The sequence below is a fragment of the Physeter macrocephalus genome, chromosome 21, assembly GCF_002837175.3.
Source record: "Physeter macrocephalus isolate SW-GA chromosome 21, ASM283717v5, whole genome shotgun sequence".
In the NCBI taxonomy this organism is placed as follows: Eukaryota; Metazoa; Chordata; class Mammalia; order Artiodactyla; family Physeteridae; genus Physeter; species Physeter macrocephalus.
The window spans coordinates 17,200,306-17,221,826 of record NC_041234.1 but is presented as its reverse complement, the minus strand read 5'-3'; the positions used below and the strand labels follow the sequence as shown (position 1 = coordinate 17,221,826).

The following is a 21,521-nucleotide window of genomic DNA, read 5'->3' as shown; positions in this document are numbered from 1 at the left end:
GGCCCACGGGCCCAGCCGCTCCGCGGCACGCGAGACCCTCCCAGACCGGGGCGCGAACCCGGTTCCCCCGCATCGGCAGGCGGACGCGCAACCACTGCGCCACCAGGGAAGCCCAAGATTTATAGTTTTATGTTTTATAATTTGAGTCAATTTTGTGTAAAGTGTGAGACCTAAGTTAATTTTTTTAACTATAGTAGATGTTCATTTGCACCAGCAGCTTTCTTGAAAAGACCTATTCCTCCATTTAATTGCTTTTACAACTGTTTTGAAGATCAGTTGGACACGTTTGTGTAGTGTATTTCTCAGTTCTCTGTTCTGTTGCATCAGTCTATAACTCTGTCCCCCTGCCATTTCCGCAGTGTCTTGATTACCGTAGTTACATAGTTAGTCTTAACATCGGGTGGTATGAGTCATCTCACTTTATTCTTGTTTGTCAAGATTGTTTTAGCTATTACAGGGCTATGTCTTTCCATAGAAATTTTAGAATAAGCTTGTCTGTGTCTACAAAAAAGACCTTGTTGGTATTTTGGTAGAAATTGCATCAAACCTATATGTCAATTTGGAGAGAATCGACATCTTTACCATGTTGAGTATTCCAATCCATTAACACAGTGTCTCTCTCCACTTACAAGATCTTTTTTGATTTCTTTCATCATTTTGTGCCTTTTAACAGTGCTTCACATTGGGATTAGATTGTGTTTTCTTATTTCTAATACACCTATAATGTATTGTCTATGATGTTATTATGTGTTATAGACAATATTATGTACATTATTACAAAAAGAAAGGGAAAATAAGAAAGGGTCCAAATCTGCAGCTTTGAAAGGGAAGCACTTCTTAAAAAATTTAAATGACTATAACTAAATATACACCATCTGTGTATGATGTTGAAATAATTTTAAATGATAATGTTATAATTGTTTGAAGAGGGATTGATAGAGACCTATAATTTTTCATGAATGTAGAACATCTTTTTAAAGTCATGCATTAGTGCATTTTTATTTTTTATTTTTTTGTTTTGTTTTTGTTTTTTTTAACATCTTTATTGGAGTATAACTGTTTTACAAGGGTGTGTTAGTTTCTGCTTTACAACAAAGTGAATCAGTTATACATATACATATGTTCCCATATCTCTTCCCTCTTGCGTCTCCCTCCCTCCCACCCTCCCTATTTAGTGCATTTTTAAATTACTCTTCTTTTGCCTGCAGTTTTATGATACATGTTGTAAAATGAAGACTGGTCCTTGCTTATATTCCTATATTGACCAACAATCCCTGTTTCATGAAACAGATGACAAATTAATTAGAAAGTACCCAGTGAGCTAAATTTAAAAATAAATAAGGAAAGATTTCTTAAGTAATTGAAAACTCTAAAGGCATTATTTTACATAAATTGGGATGGGTCTGTGTCATTTTCCCCATGTATTCAATTATTTAGTATCATTTAAAACGTTAAGATTTATACAGCTCCACAGGTAATAAACTGGGGAAAAGCAGGCTTGATAGCTAAGATATTTATATAAAGTTCTGAACCTTACTGAGATGAAAAAAAAAAATTGGGGGCCATTTCTACCTCCCCTCCCCACACTGGTTCATATCTGTTGAAATATTACACCTTCTATAGAGGCATATGCTTCTCAAGTTTTGTTTTTAAAGCATCTCTTTAGTTAAGCACAGTGGGAAAATGTGCAAGCTTATGGGCTAGTGTAGGGGCACAGAGGCCAGAAAAAAATAAGACAGTTTGGAATCAAACAGCTTGATAACTTCATGCATATTTTGCTGCGCTGTAATAAGGTCTTTCAGTTACCATGTTCTTGCAGAGCAGAGGGTGTGGTGTATGGGTGTAGAGTGACTTATTCATACAGACACAAACACTCAGATACACAATTTTAGGCCTTTTATCACTGAGTAGAGTACATTGTAAGCAAGTGAATCGTTATATGATTCCTGTTCTAAATGACAAGACATTCATTGCTTTAACCCTTACTTCTGGAGTGAAAACTCCATATGCAATTCAGTATAGAGGTGCTAAACTTTAATCTTAAGTTCTAATAAGTGTTTTATACTCAAACCACCAGATACAGCTATGAAAAATCTATAGATTGTTTATATACACAGAAGCATACTGGATTAAAGTAACTATGAATCCCATCATTTTCATCTTATACTTTATTACTTCAAAGGGAGAAGCTATTGATTTTTCTGATCTCCCTGTATCAGCCATGACTCTGGAAAGAAATAGAATCTGATACAGAGGGTTCAATAAAACACAATAAAGGGACTATTTTGAGAGGTGTGGGCAGGTTTAAAGGACACAAAAAGGGTTATCATGGCCCAGACTACCAGCTGTAGCACATTATTATATGTCCCCCTTTCCAAGGCTGAAGTGTCAAATGAAGGAAGTCACATTTTCTAAATTCAGTAAGAGATAGGGCAGTGGAAGAGTGGGTTTCTGACAGGGAAGTTAGGGATGTAACTTGCCACTGTGGGAAATAAGGACCAAATAAGGTGGAGGGGGATAGGAAAATAATGCCTCAGACCCTCTCTCTCCCTGCCTGTGGTCTGATGTCTGTGCCTCCCATTGGCCAAGACCACCAGAGACAAGTCATCCAGCGAGCTAAAAAGATGTCATTTGTGAGGATCAGCCTTGCAGGCACTCAGCAGAAAAAACAAGGGCAAAAAATGGGTTGGACCAGGCCAGTGAGAAAAGAGTGGAGTGAAATATTTAAATTGTTGACAGAAAGAAAACCCCACCAACCTAGAATTCTATGTCGGTAAATTATCCTTCAGAAGTGAAGGACGAATAAATACTTTATCACACAAACAAACACTCAGGGAATTTGTTGCCAGTAGGTCTGCCTTACAAGAAATGTCAAAAGAAGTACTTCAGAGAGAAAGAAAATCATGTAGGTCAGAAACTTGGATCTACATAAAGAAAAGAAGAGCATTAGAGAAGGAAGGAATGAAAATAAAATCAAATCTTTTATTTTTCTTATTCCTAATGATATAATAGTTATCTCTTTGTTCAAAATAATATTAGCAACAATGTATTGGGTGACTAGAGCTTATGGATAAGATAAACGAATGACAGCAACATTATAAGTTTCGAGAAGGAAGAACAGCGAATATTCTGCTACTAGGTACCTATACTACCTGTGGGGAAAAATGGATTGGACTGGGGAACAGAGAAAATGCCTCAATTCCCTACTTGAATCACCATCAGAACCATCCCTTAACTAGTTCAAGTTCAACTTCACTTGAGTTAAACCATAAATTATTTCATTTTACTCTCTTTCCAAAAACTGAAGAAAATAGGGAAAATATAGGGACTATAAGGTAGAAGTGAGAGCCTGACACAGTTTATTTTTTCTCATGGATTAAACTGTTGCTTCCACCTTGTCTCAATCCGAAGATTTAATATTTTTTGGCAGACCCCCATTTCAAGAACCAACCTTATTATCAGACTTTCCTGTTTTCATATTGAGGATTTATTGATGTGATCCTTCCCCAAATCCCTTTTTTTAATTTTAAAAATAGAGATTTATACCTATCTTTATTCTTACTCTCTTCTCCACTTTTCTAAAGGTATTACCACAAATCTTGAAATCCTAAAAAAGTACTTCATGTACTAATGTGAAGAGAAGCATGTAGCTTTGAAGACAAATTAATTAATAATGAAAAAGGTATACACACATGTACACCTGCGCACATATATTAAACGTGGTTCGGTAACTCAACAGACTTTTCAATACCCTAAATAAAGCTACGAAATAAAGCTAACCCTGAAACTTCACAACAAAACTTTCAGTCCTCTAAAAATGATTAAGGAAATATGAGTGCTTTAGTTTTTTGAGGCATCAATTGGATCCAACATAATATAGGAATATTTAAGCAATAATGTTTAATATAATAAGGGCTGTAGACTATTTTCAAGTAACCAGACTTCAGAATTTTTAATGACTTTTAAAAAATTGAATGGCCTTTGGGAAGTAAAACCTATATAAACCATTTTTTTAAATCCTCCTCTAAATCCAGTCCATTTTTGAAACCTCATTTAGAGTCAAATATAATACTTTCTCTAGTTTCCATAAAGGCTTCCACTTTCAGGCTTCAGTGAGTAAGTATATTCTTATGAGGCTCAGGAAAAATATTGAGCCAAATTATAAATGGTCATCACTTGTGAGGGTTTTTTAAAATTTATTTTTAAAGCATTCTTTAGTGAGACCTTCAAAATAGAATGCCACTCAAGTAAAGACCTGTCTCTTTCACGCTATCACTCTCTCAAAGCTTATTAGAGAGAATAGCATGCGTAGCTTCATCTGCTGCACAAGTCCTCTCTAACCTTCTCTCCAGCTTTGTCAGGAAACTAATGAAGTCTAAGTGTCAGAACCCCTCCATTTCATAGAACTCTTCAAAGACACCAGTAAAGCTTTCAGGTAGCCAAGTGCTTGAAACATTGGCAAAACAAAGAAGGTCCTCAAATTTTAAGCCCCAGATTTTTAGATCACTGTCATCTCTTGTTTCTTAGGATGGCCCACTTAACCTTAAAACTTTTTAAAGCAAGAATTAGGAAAGGATTTTGACTTGAGCCTATAGGTTCGTTGAAGCTGCAATTTAAATGTCATCCACACAGATTTATATTATTTTCATCACTCTTGCACATTAATAACTTGGTCTAGGCTTTCAGTAAATTCATATGTGAAATGTTTTTTGAATTTAAGTAACGACAAAGTGTCATTTAGAGCCTGTTTTTCCAGTATTCTAAATATTTAGTTAAAAGATACCCAGAATTCTTATTTGCAGATTTAAAGTCTTCTTCAACTAGAGAATTGTAGCTTTTAAATATGTTGTTATTCATAACCCAATCACAGTAGCCTTTAAAACAAAGAGGAGCAAGTGCAAAGATAGTTGTAAACATGACATTGCTGCCATTTATTCTTCAGTGTGTTTTACCCCTGTATTGGTTTATGTGCATAGATATCAATGTCCTGTATCAGGAATCTGAAAATGTTGGCCCATGGGCCAAACCCAGGCTGCCATCTTTTTTAAATTATTTACAAAAATTTTTTTAGATAATTATAGATTTACTTGCAGCTGTAAAAAAAAAAAAAAAAAAAAAAAGAAAGAAAGAAAGAAAAAAACACCCAATAGATCTTGTTTATCATTTTACCAAGTCCCTCTCAGTGATAACATATTGCAAAACTGTAGTACAGTATCACAACCAGGATATTGACAGAACAATCAAGGTACAAAATATATCTCCATCACAACAAGTAACCCCCATGTTACCTTTTTCTTGGCCAGATCCACTTCCCTCCTGCCCCCACCTACTTCCTAACCCCTGGAAACCACTAGTCTGATATCCATCTGGATAATTTTGTCATCTCTAGAATGTTATATACATGGATTTATACAATATGTAACCATTTAGGATTGGCTTTTTCACTCAGCAAGACTATCTGGAGAGTCTTCCAGGTTATTGTATATCATTGGTTTTTCTTTTTATTTCTGAGTAGTATTCCATTGGATAGATGTACCACAGTTTGTTTAGCCTTTCACCTGTTGAAGGATATCTCAGTGAGTTGTTTCCAGGTTCTGTGCATCACAAATACATCTGCAAAGAACGCTCATGTACAAGTTTTTGTGCGAATAATAATTTTCATTTCTCTGGAACTAATGCCCTGGAGTGAAATTTCCGGATTGTATGACATTTGCATGTTTAATGTTTTTACAAAGCTGTCAAGCTATTTTCCAGAGTACCGTTTTCTAATAAGTTTTTGGAGTTTTTTGTTATTGTTGTTTGTTCTTTACTTTTGAGTTGTATGTGTTCTTTATGGATTGTAGATACTAATCATTGGTTGGATGTGTGGTTTTCAGATATTTTTTCCTTGGCTTGTCTTTTTATCTCCTTAAGAGCAAACATTGAAATTTTTGTTGAAGTCTAACTTATCAATTTTTCCGTTTATGGGCCGATGCTTTTAGTGTAATATCCAAAAACTCTTCCTAGCCTTAGATCCTAAGATTTTTTTCTATGTATTTTTTCTAAAATACTTAGAGTTTTATGTTTTAAATCTGAATTCATCATCCATTAGTAGCTGCTTTTGTATAAGGTGTGAGACTTAAGTGTTCTAGTGTTCTAGCTCTGTTTGTTGAAAAGTCTATCTTTGCTCAGCTGAATTGTTTTCAGATCTTTGTCTAAATCAGTTGGCCATATTTGTGTGGTTCTTTATTCTGTTCCATTGATCTGTGTGTCTATCCTACCACACTATCTTAATTATTACAGCTGTGTATGTTAAGTCTTAAAATCTGATAGTCTTGTTCTTCCTACTTTATTCTTGTTCTTCCTACTTTATTCTGGTTCTCCCTACTTTATTCTTCTTTTTCAACATTATTTTAATTATTCTAGTTCCGTTGCCTTTCCATGTAAAGTTGTCTATATCAACAACAAGAAGAAACTTTGCTAGGAGTTTAATTTGAATTATGTTAAATCTATACATCAATTTGAGTAAAATTGACATTACTATGTTGAGTCTCCCAATCCATGTACACAGTATGTTTCTCCATTTATTTAGATGTTCTTTGATTTATTTCTACAGCATTTTGTTATTGTCAAGGACATGTTTTGTTAGATGAACAGCTACTTCGATTTTTGCTGAGATAGAAAAGAGTAGTATATTTTTAATTTCAGTGTCCACAATGAACCTAGGGGTTCATTTCTAGTATGTAGAAATACAATTGATTTTTGTTTGTTTATCTTGAATCCTGATACCCTGATGAACTCACTTATTCTAGGAGATTTTTTTTTTTTTTGTAGATTGCTTGGAATTTTCATTTTCATCCCATCTGCATGTAAACGACAGTTTTATGTCTTTTTTCCTATTTGTATGGACTCATTTCCTTGCCTTGCCTCATTGCACTGGTTAGAACTTGAAGCATTGTGTTCAATAAGATGGGTGAGAGTAGTTCACAGTGCTAGGGAAAAAGCATTTAATACTTAAACTAAGTACAAACTTAGCTGAAGGGTTTATATAGGTGTTGATAAATAAGTTGAGGAAGTTCCCCTATATTTCTGTTTTTCAGAGAGTTTGTTTCAGGTATCAGTATTGAAGTTAGTCAAATGATTGTAGTGCATCCATTGATAAGATCATGTGATTTTTTTTCTTTAACATGTTAACACAGTGGATTACAATAATGATTTTCAAATATCAAACCAGCTGTACACCCCTGGAACAAACACTACATGATGTTTTTATATATTTGCTGAATTTTAGATGCTGGTATTTTGTTAAGTAATTTTGCTTTGATATTCCTAAGCAATATTGGTCTGTAGTTTGTTGTTTTCGTTTGTTGGTTTTTCATGCTGTCTTTTTCTGATTGGGGTATCAGACTATTGCTGGACTCATTAAATGTATTAGAATTGTTGTGTTCTCTTCCATTTTCTGGAAGAGATTGTGTAGAATTGGTGTTAATCCTTCTTTAAAAGTTTGGTAAAATTTTCCAGTGAAACCATCTGGACGTGAAGATTTATTTTTCTGAGGTTTTAAAATTATAAACTCCATTTCATTATTAGTAATAGGACTATTCAAATTATCTATTTCTTATTGGGTGATTTGCAGTAGTTTTTGTTTTATGAGGAATTGGTCCATTTCATTCAAATTGTCGAATGTTTGTGTGAATAATTACCTATAGTATTCCCTTATTATCTTTTTTATGTCTGTCAAGTCTGTAATGAGATCCCCTGTTTCATTCTTAACATTGGTAACCTGTGTGTCCTCGGGGTGGTTTTTTTGGGAGGAGGGGGGTCACTCTTGTTAGCACTTTGTTAATTATATTGATCTTTTTGAAGAAGGAGCCCTTTGTTTCATTGATTTTCTCTATTTTTCTGTTGCCAGTTTCACTGATTTCTGATCTTTATTATTTCCTTCTTTCTGCTTCTTTTAGGTTTATGTTGCTCTTCAATTTCTAGATTCTTGGAGTGAGAGCTTAGATTATTGATTTGAAATTTTCCCTCTTTTCTAATGTATACAGTTGAAAACGACTTTTTAAATACATTGCTTTATTTAACATACATGACAGTCTTTTATGGTAGGCAGTAAATCTGGTGTTATGTTTAAAATCTGGTCCCTCTGTTAGGTACCTCTCTCAGACAGGTGTCATCAAGCTTATTTGAGTTTCTTAATTAACAAGTAGATTAAAATGTAAAATTTTCTTTTAATACACTTCAAGCATAATCCCCTTGAAGGCAGGGACCAGGAGTTATTACCTTATATCCTTAATGTAGAAAATCTGGCTCTAACAAATGTTTTTTTTTCTTCCTTTGGCTGCTTTTGGGTCTTCGTTGATGCGCACGGGCTTTCTCTAGTTGCGGCGAGCGGGGGCTACTCTTCATTGCGGTGCACAGGCTTCTCATTGCGGTGGCTTCTCTTGTTGCGGAGCACGGGCTCCAGGCACGCGGGCTTCGGTAGTTGCAGCACACGGGCTCAGTACTTGTGGCACATGGGCCCTAGAGCACGTAGACTTCAGTAGTTGAAGCATGTGGGCTCAGTAGTTGTGGCACTCGGGCTCTAGGGTGCATGGGATTCAGTAGTTGTGGCTCGCGGGCTTAGTTGCTCCATGGCATGTGGGATCTTCCCGGACCAGGGATCGAACCTGTGTCCCCCGCAGTGGCAGGCAGATTCTTAAGCACTGCGCCACCAGGGAAGTCCCTAATAAATGTCTGAAAAATAAATGCATATCCATTCTGCAGCTCAGTGCCATTGCTTTAAATGAGTATTTGATGCTATGGTCATTCCACAGTGACAAGATTCAGAATCTCTCCTAACGTATACTTGAAAACAGATTTGGTGTGCCACCCTCAAAGAATTCAGTATTTATTTTGTGTATTATAATTATCTGCAATGTACATTCCTCTCTTCTTCCCTTGTACCTTTTTTCTTTTTTTTTTCCAGCTGATATCATTGAGCTCCTATTATACTCAATACACTTCTGAGAACTGATATCAACATAAATAGAAACCAGTCCTTAACATTCAAGAAGTTTACAGTTGAGTAGGACGGTGCATTCATATCATTAGACCCAGCTACAAATGGGGCTGACGGGAAGCTCAAAATATCTTCCTAGAGGAGGTAAACTTAAAGAAAGCCCAGAAGGATAAGGCGGCATGCAATACAAAGGTAAAGGATCAAAGATAAGGAAATTGCAAGCAGAGGCAATAGTATATACATCGCAAAATGATAGGCAACAGGAATGAAACAGTTCCTAACTCCTATTCTGATGGAGTTTGCATTCCAGCAGGTAATTCACACATTCAACATATATCCAGCTTATTTATTATACATGCAACAAGTAGCGAAGCACCATGCAAGGAGAACGTTTATGGTGAACTTCTGAAGTAATCTGAGATACATTGGTAGAAAAGTACATGAGATCACTTTAGTGGAATTCAGAGAGGTGTAATGCAGAGCTGAAAAATGAAGGCAAGGGCTAGTTTTCAAAGGGTCAATTCATCCCTTATCATATTTTCCACTAGGGTATCATATTAGTACTGAGTGTCCTTCCAAGACTTACATGGTGGGCTGAGCCCATGTGCTGATCATTCTTTACTTGTATCAGTGGACCCACTCCACTTTATGACATTCTCTTCCCTACTCTTTGCCCTGGGAAGCTTAGCTCTTCATCTCCATCACCAAAGCCTCTTGCACTCTATCAGCCAATTGTGTGACACCAGGATATCAGAGGGCAGGTGGAAAAAGATTTTAAGGTCTTTGTTTTTCCTTTTCCATGTGCCTCACTAAAGTCCTGCTGGTGACTGACTGTGTGTCTCTACTACTATTCTGACAACATTATTCCCTCACTTTGACCCATCAGAACTGGAGGTGGAAGGAACTTCCTGCTTTTACTATCACCTGGATGACTCACCATCCTTTATTTGCTCTCATCATCCTGCTTATACCTCTCTCCACGGCTATTTCAACAAATTGTTTTCTGCTCATGCTTTTGTTTCTACCTGTTTCATGCCAGGACCTTGACTAATATAGTATAAGAGATGCAACCATAAGATCCTGGTACTGATCCTCAGCTCGCTGACATCAATGTGTTTAATTTCTTTGTACTCATAATAGCTTTCTTTTATTCAGAAATCTTAAAACACCTTCATTAGTTCCTACACATTTACCTCCTAAAACGATTGAGAATCAATATATGAGTTAGGCATGCATTATTTTTACAACGCAGATAAATCAGTTTTACATGTATTTAATAAGTGAGTAAGTGTCTTCTGTCTTGACTCTATAGAAAGCACTGCTATATAGTACCAAGTTCTAAAATCAAATCATTTTGCAAGTATCATACAGTTCATCGTCTATGGAAATATCAGTTAAGATATGCTTTGAGTTTTGCAAGTTGCAGCTCTTTTTTGTCCAGTGGGAAAAACTCTGAATATTTAAAAATGAATCCACAAGACTCCAGATATCCGTTTACTATTTTAATGGAAATTAAAATAATGTCAAGGCAGTATAATTTGCAGACACACACAGAGAAATAATCTCAGGTATCAACATAGGTTGAATGGGGAACCTGGACTTCCAACCCTACCTAGTAGTAGCAAGGGAACAACCCCCTTCCCATCTTCCAACAAAGCATTGCCAGGAAAGGCTAGCTAAAACTGAAGGTTTAAATAAGGTCCACAGTCTGACAACATAATACCCTAAATGTCCAGGCTTCCATTTAAAATCATTCATCAAACCAAGGAAAAAAAAAATCTCAACTTGAATGAAAAAATACAATCAACAGTCGCGTACGCTGAAATGACATAGGTGATCGAATTATCTGCCAAGGATATTAAAGCAGCCATTATAAATAAAATGGTTCAATAAGCAATTACAAACTTGCTTGCAACAAACAAAAAATAGAAAGTCTCAGCAAGAAATAGAAGACATATAGAACAAAATGAAATTTTAGAACTGAAAAATAGAGTAATCAAAATAAAATTCAGTTGATGGTCTTAATAGCAGATTGGAGGGGGCAGAGGGCCAAATCTGTGAACAGGAAGATAAAACAATGGAAATTACCCAGTCTGAACAAGAACGAAAATAGACTGACAAAAAATGAACAGATCCTCACTGACCTTGTGGGATTATAATAAAATATCTATGATGCATGTCTCAGAGTCCTGAAAGGAGAGAAAAAAAGTGTTGCTGAACAAGTACCTGAAGAAATAATGGCTTAAAAATAACCTAATTTGGCAAAAGGCAAAACCCTACAGATTCAAGAAGCTGAGAAACCCAAAGAGATCATCTCAAAGAGATCCCTGCCTGCACCTATCATAGTCAAACTTCTGAAAACTAATGATAAAGGAAAAAAACGAAAAAAGAAAAAGCCTTGAAAGCAGTGAAAGAGAAAGGACACTTTATAGGTACAAAAAAAAAATCAAATGACAGAATTTCTTATGAGAAGCCATAGAATCCAAAAGGAAATGGCATGACATCTTTCATGTGATTAAAGGAAAGAACTGTCAGTGTCCGGAAAATAGAAGAGGAGGCAATACTTACAAACATGTTTTATGAGGCAAGAGGTAATCTGATTCCAAAACCAGACAAACATGGTACAAAAGAAGAAAACTACAGACCAATAACCTTCATAGATATAGAGACAAACATTCTTAAAATTTGGTAAATTATATTAACTAGCTAAAAAAGAATAATAACATCTTATCAATTGATGCCCCAGAAAAGGTTAGACAAAATTCAACACCCATTCATGTTAAAAAAAAAATCTCTCAGAAAACTAGGAATAGAGGACTTCAACTTGATAAAGAACATCTAGAAAAATTCTATAGCCAACATCATAATAATGGTGAAATATTTTAATTCCTTTTTCCTAATAGCAGGATCAAGGCAAAGATATTTGCTTTCAGCCCTGCTACTCTTTGTAGTATTGGAAGTTCTAGCCAGCACAAAAATGTAAGAATAGTAAATAAAAGCATAAAAACCAGGATGGAAAAGTTAAAATTTTCCCTATTTGCAGATATTATGATGGGCTATGTAAAACATCCCAAGGATTCCACAAAACTACTCATAGAAATAATTAGTTCAGCAAGGTCTCAGGATACAAGATGAACATAAAAAAATTAATTGTACTTCTATACACAAGAAGTGAACTACTACAAATCAAAATTTTAAATGTAATATCACCAATTTTGATAAGATTTTTAAAATGCACCCTGATATGATGGCTGTCACAATAGAATCTAACAAAATTTTTTCAAATGAAGTTAAAGACAACTAAGTGCTACTAGAGCCATCTTACGGAAAAAACTGAACGATCCTTTTGGCCAACCCAATATAACATCTCAACCAATATAGATCATTGTGGAGAAGGGAAATGGCCCAGAAATGATTTTTCCCAAATCAGTAAATTTGTGAACTTTATATAAAATCTTAGTTATTATGCCTGTTTCTTCCCAGCTTATTTATCCTTTGAAGCTTTATTAGTCATAGTGCTTAAAACTGTTAAATAATTGTACAGTATAAGTGGGGGAAATGACTCAGGCCCATCCCAATTAATATAAAATGCTGCAACGTAAGTGTCCATTGACAGATGAATGGATAAAGAAGATGTGGCACATATATACAATGGAATATTACTCAGCCATAAGAAGAAACAAAATTGGGTTATTTGTAGTGAGGTGGATGCACCTAGAGAGTGTCATACAGAGTGAAGTAAGTCAGAAAGAGAAAAACAAATACCGTATGCTAACACATATATATGGAGTCTAAAAAAAAATGGTCATGAAGAACCTAGGGGCAAGATGGGAATAAAGACGCAGACCTACTAGAGAATGGACTTGAGGACACAGGGAGGGGGAAGGGTAAGCTGGGACGAAGTGAGAGAGCGATAGTGTATATATGGACATATATACACTACCAAATGTAAGATACATAGCTAGTGGGAAGCAGTCGCTTAGCACAGGGAGATCAGCTTGGTGCTTTGTGACCACCTAGAGGGGTGAGATAGGGAGGGTGGGAGGGAGGGAGACGCAAGAGGGAAGAGATATGGGAACATATGTATATGTATAACTGATTCACTTTGTTATAAAGCAGAAACTAACACACCATTGTAAAGCATTTATACTGCAATAAAAATGTTAACTATATATATATAATGCTGCCATTAAGAGTTTCCATTTCTTTTTTTTTTTTTGGCGGTACGCGGTCCTCTCACTGTTGTGGCCTCTCCCATTGCAGAGCACAGGCTCCGGACGCACAGGCTCAGCGGCCATGGCTCACGGGCCCAGCTGCTCCGCGGCACGTGGGATCCTCCCAGCCCGGGGCACGAACCCGTGTCCCCTGCATCGGCAGGCGGACTCTCAACCACTGCGCCACCAGGGAAACCCTCAATTTCTTAAGAATACACTCCTTATTTACTTTTAAGTTTACCCTAATCAGTTCTTTCTAAGTAATAGTTCACCCATTTTATGATATAGGGATTACTGGTTAGTTTTAGAATATAAGCAAGGGCCGGTCTTCATTTTACTGCATGTTATTTTACAACTGTAGGCTAAAGAAAGTAATTTAAAAACATGCTAATGTAAGCCTTCAATGTAATAAAAATATGCTTTTCATTTTTTTCTTCTTTAAAAATTGTTGTTTACAATGTTGTGTTAATTTCTGCTGTACAGCAAAGTGATTCAGCTACACATATATATATATTCTTTTTTTTTTTACATTCTTTTCCATTGTGGTTTATTATAGGATATTGAATATAGTTCTCTGTGCTATACAGTAGGACCTTGTTGTTTATCCTTTCTATATGTAAAAGCTTACATCTGCTAACCCAACCTCCCATTCCATCCCTCCCCCAACCCTCTCCCCCTTGGCAACCACCAGTCTGTTTTCTATGTCCATGATTCTGTTTCATATATAGGTTCATTTGTGTCATATTTTAGATTCCACATATAAGTGATATCATATGGTATTTGTCTTTCTGACTTACTGTGATAATCTCTAGTTGCATCCATGTTGCTGCACATGGCATTATTTCATTCTTTTTTATGGCTGAGTAGTATTCCATTGTATGGATATACCACATCTTCTTTATCCATTCATCTGTGGATGGACATTTAGGTTGTTTCCATGTCTTGGCTACTGTGAATAGTGCTGCTATGAACCTAGGGGTGCATGTATCTTTTTGAATTATAGTTTTGTCTGGACATATGCCCAGAAGTGGGTGCTTTGCACTTTTATAAAACTAAAGTTCTGTATTTTAATGTGTTTCTTTTTCAGAATGGTAGTTTGGGAACCTCTGTTCTTTTCCCTTTCTTTGTGCAATCACATGCATAATAGATAGTGATATTATTATAGACATATGAAGGAACAATATGATCACAATACAAAGCACTTTTAGAAAGCACAGTATGACAAAATAAAGATGACCTAAATATTGGAAATATGTACTGTGTTAATGGATTAGAAGACTCAACATGGTAAGAATGTCAGTTCTCCAAATTGATCTATTTAATGCAATCCCTATCGAAATCCAGAAAGATATTTTGTTGTCTGATCTGTAGACCTATTTGTCTAAAATTTGTATGTTAAAACACAGGACCTAGAATGTGTAAAATAATTTTGAAAAAGAATAATGTAGTGGGAGGAATAACCCTAATTAATGCTTAGACATATTATACAGCTACAGTAATTAAGGCAGTATGGTATTGGCTGAGGGATAGACACATAAATCAGTAGGACAGAGTTGCAATCCCAGAAATAGATCCACACAAATGTGCCCAGCTAGTTTTTGACAAAGGTACAAAAGTTATTCAATGGAAAGATAGTCTTTCCACAAATGGCATTGAGGCAATTGGAAATCTGTAAGCCAAAAAGAAAAAATAAAACCTTACACCGTATACAAAAATGAACTCTAAATTAATTCTAGGGAATTCCCTGGTGGTCCAGTGGTTAGGACTCTGCACTTCCACTGCCATGGGCCCAGGTTCAATTCCTGGTCAGGGAACTAATATCCCACAAGCTGCACAGCACGGCCAAAATAAATAAATAAATAAATAAATAGTTTTTAAAAATAAAATTAATTCTAGGTTTAAATGTAAATATAAAATGATTAAAAAAATAGGAGAAAATCTTCAGGAATTAAGGCTTGGTGAAGAGTTCTTTGGCATGACACCAAAAGCACCATACAAGAAAAAGTTCAATAAATTGAACTTTATAAAAATTGAAAACTTTTGCTTTGGAATTACCCTATTAAGAAAATGAAAAGACGAGCTACAGACTGGGAGAGTACACTTGCAAACCACATATCTAACAAAGGACCCATATCTAGAGTATGTTAAAAAAACGCTAAAAACTCAGCAGTTAAAAACAAAGCATCCGGTTGGAAAATGAGCAAAAGATATGAGTAGACATTTCACTGAAAAGTATATTCAGATGGCAAATAAGAATGAGGAAAAAGAAGTTCAATGTTATTAACCTTTCAGCCAATTCAAATTAAGACTGCCATGATATATCTCTACTTGTTTACGACAAAAATTAATATAATGTATATAATACTGTATTTTATATATATATATACATATATATGTATATATATGTATATATATATATATATATATATATATATATATAATTTACACCACTAAATGATGCCAAGGAAGATATAGAGAAACTGGATCACTCGCATTGCTGGCAGGTATGTAAAATGGTACAGACCCTGAGGAGAACATTTTGGCAGTTTCTTTTAAAAACTAAATATGTATTTACCATATGATCCAGCAGCTTTACTCCTGGGCATTAATCGAGATAAATGAAAAAAATATACGTGATTGTTTGGCAGCTTTCTTTGTAGTAACCAAAAACTGGAAATAACCAAAATGTCCTATAGAAATGAATGCCTAAACAGACTATAGTATATCCATGAGATGGAATACTACTCAGCATTAAAAGTAAACAGGTTATTGATGCAGATAACAAATGGAATGGATCTCTAGGACACTATGCTAAGAGAAAAAAGCTAATCTCAGAAGGCCACATGCTGAATGATTGCCTTTATCTAACATTCTTGAAATGACAAAATTATAGTGATGGAGAACAAATTAGTGGGTGCCAGGCTGGTGGAAGAGGGTGTTTGGTGTGACCGTAAAGGAAGGAAGATTTTTGTGGTGATAGAACGGCTGTGCATTGTGATTGAGGTTGTGTTTACACAAATCTACACCCATGATGAAATGACAGAAATGTGTACAGTGTACCAATATCAATTTCCTGCGTTTGATATTGTGTTATAGCTATCTTAAATGTAACTGTTGGGGGAAAGTGAGTGAAGAGTTTATGGAACCCCTCTATACTATCTTTGCAAGTTTTTGTGAATCTATAATTAGTTCAAAATAAAAAGTTCAAATAATTTTTTGAAAAATCCTGCTCAGCCAATTATTAACAATGGGAACTTGAGCAAGTTCCTTGGCCAGTCATTTTTATAATGACACTCCTAAAACCTCTCCAGTGTCGTTATTGTGGGGACTAAATGAGAGACATAAGTGACCACAGGAAAGTAGTGGCGTGGCCTGAACTAGTGTTCACTTTGTTTGGGCCAAATTTTATTTTATGTACCTTTCACTATTTCCAGTTAGCTTATCTTCCCACCTAGATTATAACAACCTTAAGAGAACTATAAGTATTCGGCGTTAATGTAGAATTCATCACAGGTGCCCAACAAATTCTGATTATTGACTAAGGCTGAAAGACAATTAAGATGTACCTAAGGGCATTCAGGTCCTTCGGTATTTGGTGCTTTAGGTATTAACCAAGACAAGTTTTTGGTATATTTGGAGCCACAATTGTTTTTGGAAACATACACTTCAGGGTTTTTCAAAATTGGCCATGCATTAGATCACCTGTAAAACACAGAGTACTGAGTCCTACTCCCAAAGTTTCTTATTTTTCAGGTTTCACGTGTACTCACATTTCTAAAATGTTCCCATGTGCTGCTGCTGCTGCTTCATAGACTACACTTTACAAATCACTGATAAACGGTACGTGTGCCTTGGCCAAAACACGGGTTTATATCTACAGGGAATTCATAGTACAGGTGTAAAGGAACTTGTACTCTGGGCATTACTGCAGTCCATTGCGTAGGACACTGATGCTAACATGCAGACTTAGATCCTTGTCACTCCTAAGACACTTTTCTTATTATGTTTTATAAAATTGTTGGTTATGTGCATATTTAGATAACCACATTAAGGAGATGAGGTGACCTATAGAGAACATTTGAAATCTGTTTTGGATGATAGTAATTTAAATATAATTACCCAAAATTAAAATCAGGGCTTGTGTTTTATTTCATATGGATTTTGTTGGGGGGAATGGTAATATTATGATGTATTCCAAAATATAAAATGTATACTTCACTGTCAAAGTAAACATCATCATCTGACTCCCATACGTCAGGGTTTTTTTCCTATTTTTATCTACAGTTTATTTCTGTGCCAAGCAATTGAATGCTTGACATAGAAAAATGAGTCTGTCACTTTAACAAATGGTACTGTAAAAACACTCAAGCAAATAATTTTACCAGAGATCATTGTAATTGCAAAAGGACTATCTTTCTAAAATGTGTTACCAGTCTGTCCTATAAATATCGGGCTCACCTGTTGCATTAAAAATAAAAATAAGAAAGGAGAGGGCTTCCCTGGTGGCGCAGTGGTTGAGAGTCCGCCTGCCCATGCAGGGGACGCAGGTTCGTGCCTCGGTCCACGAGGATCCCACATGCCGCGGAGCGGCTGGGCCCGTGAGCCGTGGCCGCTGGGCCTGCGCGTCCGGAGCCTGTGGTCCGCACCGGGAGGGGCCACAGCAGTGAGAGGCCCGCGTACCACACACAAAAAAATAAAAAAATAAAATAAAATAAAGAAAGGAGATAAAGAAGCCTTCTCTTGGCCAAGAATAGTTTACAAACATGCTGAACAACGTGTCACAACTGTGTTCATTTAATACAGAAAGCTTTTGAGAACCATTACATAATTGATCATTAACTCATTGTCTAAGAGGATGGTGTTTTAATAATTCTCACCAAAAAAGTTGAAGAAAGAGTAATTTGTTAGTAATCATAAGCTACAACAGAAATTTAGCACTTTAGGAGGATTTCTTTTTTCCATTCTAAAAGTGCTCTTTATTTTAGCAGGAACCTTGTCCCATGAGAACTATACACATTCTGCCTTCAGAGCTCAGCTGCTTCATTCTGCTATTGCTTCTCTTAGTCAGGCTATTGGCATCATCAATACATGACTTTTGATTGGATCCCCAGGGTAGAAATTAAGTTTGGTAGACAGTGGATACATAACAAATGCATATATTATTCTGGGCATTTCTTTATGTTCAGTGGAGTGAAGTTTTTAGTGTTGTTGAAAGGTGAAAAAAAAGAAAGGCATTTAAAAGGCTCTTCTAGATCAGGATTTTCTGCTCTGTTATTTTAGAAATGTGCATAGAAGTTTTAGAAAGTCTTGTTACAGTTGTTTACTGAAGAGTTTTTAATGTTTAGAAGCCTTTGAGAGAAAGTACAATGTCCTCTGTGCTCTTCTGGTTTGGATATTAATGAGAACAGTTGAACAACATTTGATTTCACAGGACTTGCCATGCTGGAAGCACAACCTTATATGTAGTGGCCATGGGCAGTCCTATTATGGGAAACCAACTTGAGAGAAAAGGCGAGTCTCTTGCTTCTGCGCAGGTCCTGGAATTCGAAATATCCAGGGGCCTCTACAGAATCCTGGCATCAGTTACTGTGTTGACTCACTCAGTGTTGGGATCAGTCACTTTCCCCTTACAGGACTCAGACCTTGGAGGCAATTAGCATCAGAGAAAACGAATAGGAAAACCTGAAGTCTTATTTTTTAAAGGCTGCTGAAGTTGATTGGTTTCTCATCATTCCTAAACCTACTGAAGCAATAAAGTTGGGAGAAAATTTACCAAGATTTTTATCGCTGCCTTGATATATACTTTTCTTTTTTCCAAATGCTTTGGTGGGAAGAAGTAGAGGACTGTTGTAAGTACAAAGTAACTAAAAATATTTTTTACCATGGCATAACTTTTAGTTTGTGACAAACTCACTGATTAAGCAGCTTAATTTAAACTTACTATAGTAGATTGTGAATAAGCATAAATGTTATATACACTGTACACATATGTATGTGCAGGTGTACATGTTTCTCATTGGGAGAACTTTTCAATAGAAAATATAATCAAACACACCTTTCTTATTTAAGAAAGTACTAGAGTAATAGAATATGCATACCTGGCTTGGAGTATCTGTGACAAACCATTTAAATTGCTGTGAAGTAGTTTGTGTATCTAAGTTATTATCATGATTATTTGATATTTCTGTATTTAGTAACAGTTACATGTGGGGTAGTGACCTGACACATATTCTCAGTGAACTAATTGCTCTATGGGAATGACATGTGGATGCCTCAAGGTTAGAACAGTTTTATCTGGCATATTGTGGGGGAAAATAAAGAATGAAATGAATTGTGATGAATAAATGGAGGTTGAGAAAAGTATTGATAAATATTTAATTTAAAAGTTCCTTTCTCATATTGCATTTAGTATTTTGAATGTTCTTTTCTGTAGCGTGTCATGAAAATTATTTCAAATAATGAGATGATCTCTGCTGGCAAATGACCAGATACTTTTATTGAGAAAACAACAGAAAAACATGAGGGGCTTATAATCATATTTTGCAGTAAAGTCAAGGTGTTTTTTCATGTCTATGATGACCTAGTTTTTCAGTAAAACTTTTTAGTTTGGCTTTTTATATAAGCTCTACCTATGTTGTTTATTTTAAGAAAGTCAGGATGACTAATGAAAAATGTAAAAATTGAATGTGGCACAACAGTAAAAATAATATATAAAAATAATATATGAGGAGTACAGTGTCTCCCAAAGAGATGGATGAAAGAGATTATCTTTTTTTTTCCTGCCTTTGATTTGTGGATTATAGTCATTCTGAAATAGATATGAGGGCAATGCCTATAATTAAGAATGAAAAAAGTAAAAAAACAAAAAAAATGGAAAGAGTGAATCTCTCTAAATAAGTAACTATTCAAAACTTCTGGAAAAGAGTCCCAACAGAAGTTTTGCCTCTGAGAAAAAATTGTGGAAAAGAAATTAACCTTGTGCATTTATTGTTTCACAAAAGACGCTACCAGATTTTGTAGTAAAACATTTTTATATAATTTCCTTATTTTATAAATTTCTTTGGTGAGTATCAGAATTGCTTTCTGATTGAAAAACCATCCCATTTACTAATATTACAAAAATACAATAGCACGTTTGTTCTTTGCAATACACACATATTGCTCACTTAATCGATATAGCTACAAAATTAAAACCATAAAACAGTGTGTAGATCAATTTAGGAAGAATGGCAGAGGTTTAATTTTGGAATGAAGCAAGGCAAACATACTGTCTGCTTTGTCATAGATATTCAAATGACTTTTTAAATTCTGAATCAGAATCTGAAGACAGCTAACATTTCTGGACAATCCCTGTAGGACTTTATTATAATACATTTTGAAACGATCAGGTAATACTTAGACTACGTGACAATGAGCTTGTTAAGAGAAAATGAAGATATTCACAAGGTTATATTATACATTAACTTTTATTATTTGACAACATAATACTCTTTGAATGTATTGACATTTGAATACAGTTTTTAAAATTGCCTTAGTTTGAAGAACTTAAAAGAGTACACTTGGTTCTGTTTTAACCAAAATAGTCACCAATTAATATGGAACATCACTGTATTAACCTAAGTATTGTTTACTTTTAGAATTACTTAAATATTGCATTGCAAAGAATCATTCAAATAATTGATTGCAAATTATACATTTCCTTAGAATTTTTTAAATGATGCAAATTATCTTGAAGTCTAATAAAATCATCTTTTAGAATTACATTTGCAGTCTTTTAAGGGCATCTTAACTATGGAAAAGAGATTGCTGATCTAAATAGATAATATACTTGTTAATTTAATAAGAAGCTTTCTGTGTCTCTTACGTGGCATAGCAGTATGGAAAATGCAGTAAACAATATCATGTAGTAGTTAGTCTAAACTTAAAAAAAAAGACTGCGAAGTGTTCTGTGCAAATTTCTGTTATTTAAGGAAGAGAGGTGTTGCTTGACAGTACTCCAGCTAGACAGTACTGAAATGTAAATTCATAATTTGGACGGAGATATTAATACAGCTTCCTCTTTAGTCCTAAAGTATTCATTTGAAATCTTTGTAGTCCAAGTCCTTTGCTGTGTGTGAAACAAATTGTAAAGCTCTTAACCACTTGTGTGGTTTAATAAAAGAGATTAAAATCTTTGTTCTCTGGAAAAGTCAGGTGTTCTTTTTAATTCTATTATCTTTCATCATGGCTTTACCGCAAAACTAAAAGAAAGTGATTTCCCAAACTTTCCTTCCCCTTCCACCTTCTGCTGTAATATTTCCCTAACTTATTAAAAATGATTCATCGTA

General features: G+C 35.2%; 1 protein-coding gene and 1 non-coding gene across 12 annotated transcripts in view; both read left to right on the top strand.

The window, feature by feature from the left end:
* Nucleotides 1-21,521, top strand: part of DMD (dystrophin) — a 2,398,628-nt gene that overhangs the window by 162,357 nt on the left and 2,214,750 nt on the right. For 2 of the 11 annotated variants that reach the window (XM_055081917.1, XM_055081916.1), the window contains exon 1: nt 18,637-19,043. The exons of 1 other annotated variant lie outside the window; for it this stretch is intronic. Coding sequence is in view for 1 of the 10 variants with exons in the window: in XM_028482831.2 (XP_028338632.1) it covers nt 19,013-19,043 (31 nt within the window). In the remaining 9 variants the exon portion in view is untranslated. Of the gene's footprint in view, nt 1-18,626; nt 19,044-21,521 lie in introns of those variants that run through there. 8 more of the 11 variants (XM_028482836.2, XM_028482835.2, XM_055081921.1 and 5 more) reach the window with 6 other exon arrangements.
* Nucleotides 14,936-15,008, top strand: TRNAG-UCC (transfer RNA glycine (anticodon UCC)). Its single transcript has one exon. It is a non-coding gene; the product is annotated as a tRNA-Gly (tRNA).